This window comes from Tasmannia lanceolata, unplaced genomic scaffold, assembly GCF_043159265.1.
Source record: "Tasmannia lanceolata isolate RefF3 unplaced genomic scaffold, GAP_Taslan_0.1 ptg000018l, whole genome shotgun sequence".
In the NCBI taxonomy this organism is placed as follows: Eukaryota; Viridiplantae; Streptophyta; class Magnoliopsida; order Canellales; family Winteraceae; genus Tasmannia; species Tasmannia lanceolata.
The window spans coordinates 53,066,175-53,068,365 of NW_027518695.1; the positions used below are offsets into that span (position 1 = coordinate 53,066,175).

Genomic DNA, 2,191 nt, shown 5'->3' on the forward strand with positions numbered 1-2,191 from the left:
AATCTGGCTCGCAAGACATCCAGGGTGGGAGAGGTCTTTTGTTAAGAGGAAGTGGGGGATCTAAGGGTTACAAACATTTGTCTCCAATGAAGTGCTGAGTTTAGATATGGTTATGTTTGTCGTTATTTACTATTAGTGAAGTGGGGAAGGAAAAAGGGATGTTCAAAGGGGAAGCGGGGTTTTGTTGTATAGTTTGTGGAATCCATGAAGTTGGTTTTAGTTCTGATGGTCGGTGTTAAGGTAGAGTTTTACAATGGTGGATTGGCGAGATAGCAGGAGTAAATGTCCCATATAATGTCAAATTCCAGGTGCGCCGAGGAAAGTATTAGATCTTCAATAGCTTGAGAGACCATGGTCTTTCGATTGTCGAGGCAATGTCGCCTGAAAGTTCTACTCTGCTATTAGTAAAGGAACGTGGTGGTGTTGCTGCTAAAGAAGTCTTGGAGTTTTTTTTAGGTTGGTTGAGAAAGACGATGGATGTAGGTTGGAATGATCGTAGTGCAGGGCAGATGGCAGGGCATGGTCGGGGAAAGCTTCTTTTTGGAATGATTGTAGTGTAAGACCCGCCCATGGCATGGTGTAGGAAGAAAGGATCCAGATTTTTGTTGTTTTTGTTCAGTATTTCTAGCTTAGGGTATGCCTTGGCCAGCTTTATTCGATACTATATAACGCCAGTTGGGACTCATGGTCCCCAATGTAATGTTCATGGTATCAATGAAAATATGTTAACTTTAAAAATAAAAAAAATTTGAGAAGGAATGGAAACATGTGCCTATTATTGCTAAATGAAAACAAGCGCCAAAAGCCATATGGGCTCCTTCGATCTGGTTTAAAGGTGTAATCCCGAAACATGCAATTGTCAGTTGGAAAGCCATTCAGAACAAAATGAGCACAAAGGATAGGCTCACTTTCCTTCCATCATCGGTGGATAGAAGGTGTGTTTTATGCTCCTCTGATTCCGAATTCATTAATCACCTATTCTTCAAATGTGGGATCTCTGCATGGATTTGGAGATCTCTCTTGTGGAGAATCGGATTTAGACGCAAGCCGAAGAACTCCCTAGTCGAGGAGGAAAAGTGGATCCGTGAAAATTTCAAAGGGAAAGGGCAAAGATGCAGGGCATTATACCTTAGCTTCCAAGCTACTATCTACCACATCTGGAAAGAGCGAAATCTGAGGATTTTTGAAGGAAAAGTCAAGCATAAGACTCAAATTCTTCGAGAAATTCTCCAGGAAGTCTGTACAAAAATCAATAGCCTGAACCTCTCTGATAATTTGCAAATTGAAAACATCAAAACTGCTAGATTGTTTGGATACAAATTTCAACATGATGTTCCCGAAATCAAGTACAGTTGTTGGACTAAACCGGGTATAGGAGAATTCAAGCTGAATTCTGATGCATCTTTGGAGGACTCCGGCGCTGGAATAGGTGGTCTGATTCGTGACTCCAATGGTATGATTCATGCTCTGTTTTCGGTTGAAACTTCAAAAGATGAAGTTTATCTCCTCGAGCTCCAAGCAATTCTAATGGGAACTCTGCTCGCTCTCAGTAAACAAGTTTCCAAGATTTGGATAGAAGCCGACTCCCTCATCGCAGTTGACATTCTGAACAAAAAAATTGATGCTCCCTGGAAATCCACCCATGTTATATCTGAAATAAGGAGAGTTCTGAACTCTTTCGAATCTTGGAGAGTTACTCACTGCTGGAGAGAAAGCAAAGCGCCAGCAGACTATCCCTCCAAGAGATTGCGTCCCTGCAAGGGAATAGACATCATCCCTCTCCTCATTACCCCCATCCTGATGGATCTGATTCATGAGGATAGGGAAGGAACGATTTTCTTGAGATCTTAGTATAATGAATTTCTCTGGTAATTTGTATCTCCCTCCATGTAGGGCTATAGGCCTCCCCATATGTTATCCTGCATTTTGTTGTCCTCTGCCCCAATTATGGGGTTGGATTTGAATCTGTATCTTTTATTCTATTAATAAATCTGGTCGGGGTCTGTCTAACCCCAGCTTGCCCATCAAAAAAAAAAAGAGAATAAATATAGTTAGATAAATGTAAAAATGCACCTACTATAAGGAGGCCCTATCTTATGTTAAGACCTCATTAGGTTGGATTCTAAAATGAGCCTAACTTAAGTTGTGTTGACTGACACCAAGAAAGGAAGTGAACTCAACCAGAAGAAGG

General features: G+C 41.3%; 1 protein-coding gene across 1 annotated transcript; it reads left to right on the forward strand.

Moving 5' to 3' along the window:
* Positions 1–374: 374 nt before the first annotated feature.
* On the forward strand, positions 375–1,851 carry LOC143850447 (uncharacterized). The gene is made up of 2 exons (XM_077359696.1): positions 375–556; positions 864–1,851. The coding sequence occupies exons 1-2, from the start codon at positions 375–377 to the stop codon at positions 1,849–1,851; spliced, it is 1,170 nt and encodes a 389-aa protein (XP_077215811.1).
* Positions 1,852–2,191: the final 340 nt, after the last annotated feature.

Bases quoted from the DNA above. Each gene is read 5' to 3' on its own strand.
- LOC143850447 (XM_077359696.1), top strand. From the start codon at position 375: ATGTCGCCTGAAAGTTCTACTCTGCTATTAGTAAAGGAACGTGGTGGT. The intron at 557-863 runs GTAAGACCCGCC...TGCAATTGTCAG, and splicing joins CTTTTTGGAATGATTGTAGT to TTGGAAAGCCATTCAGAACA.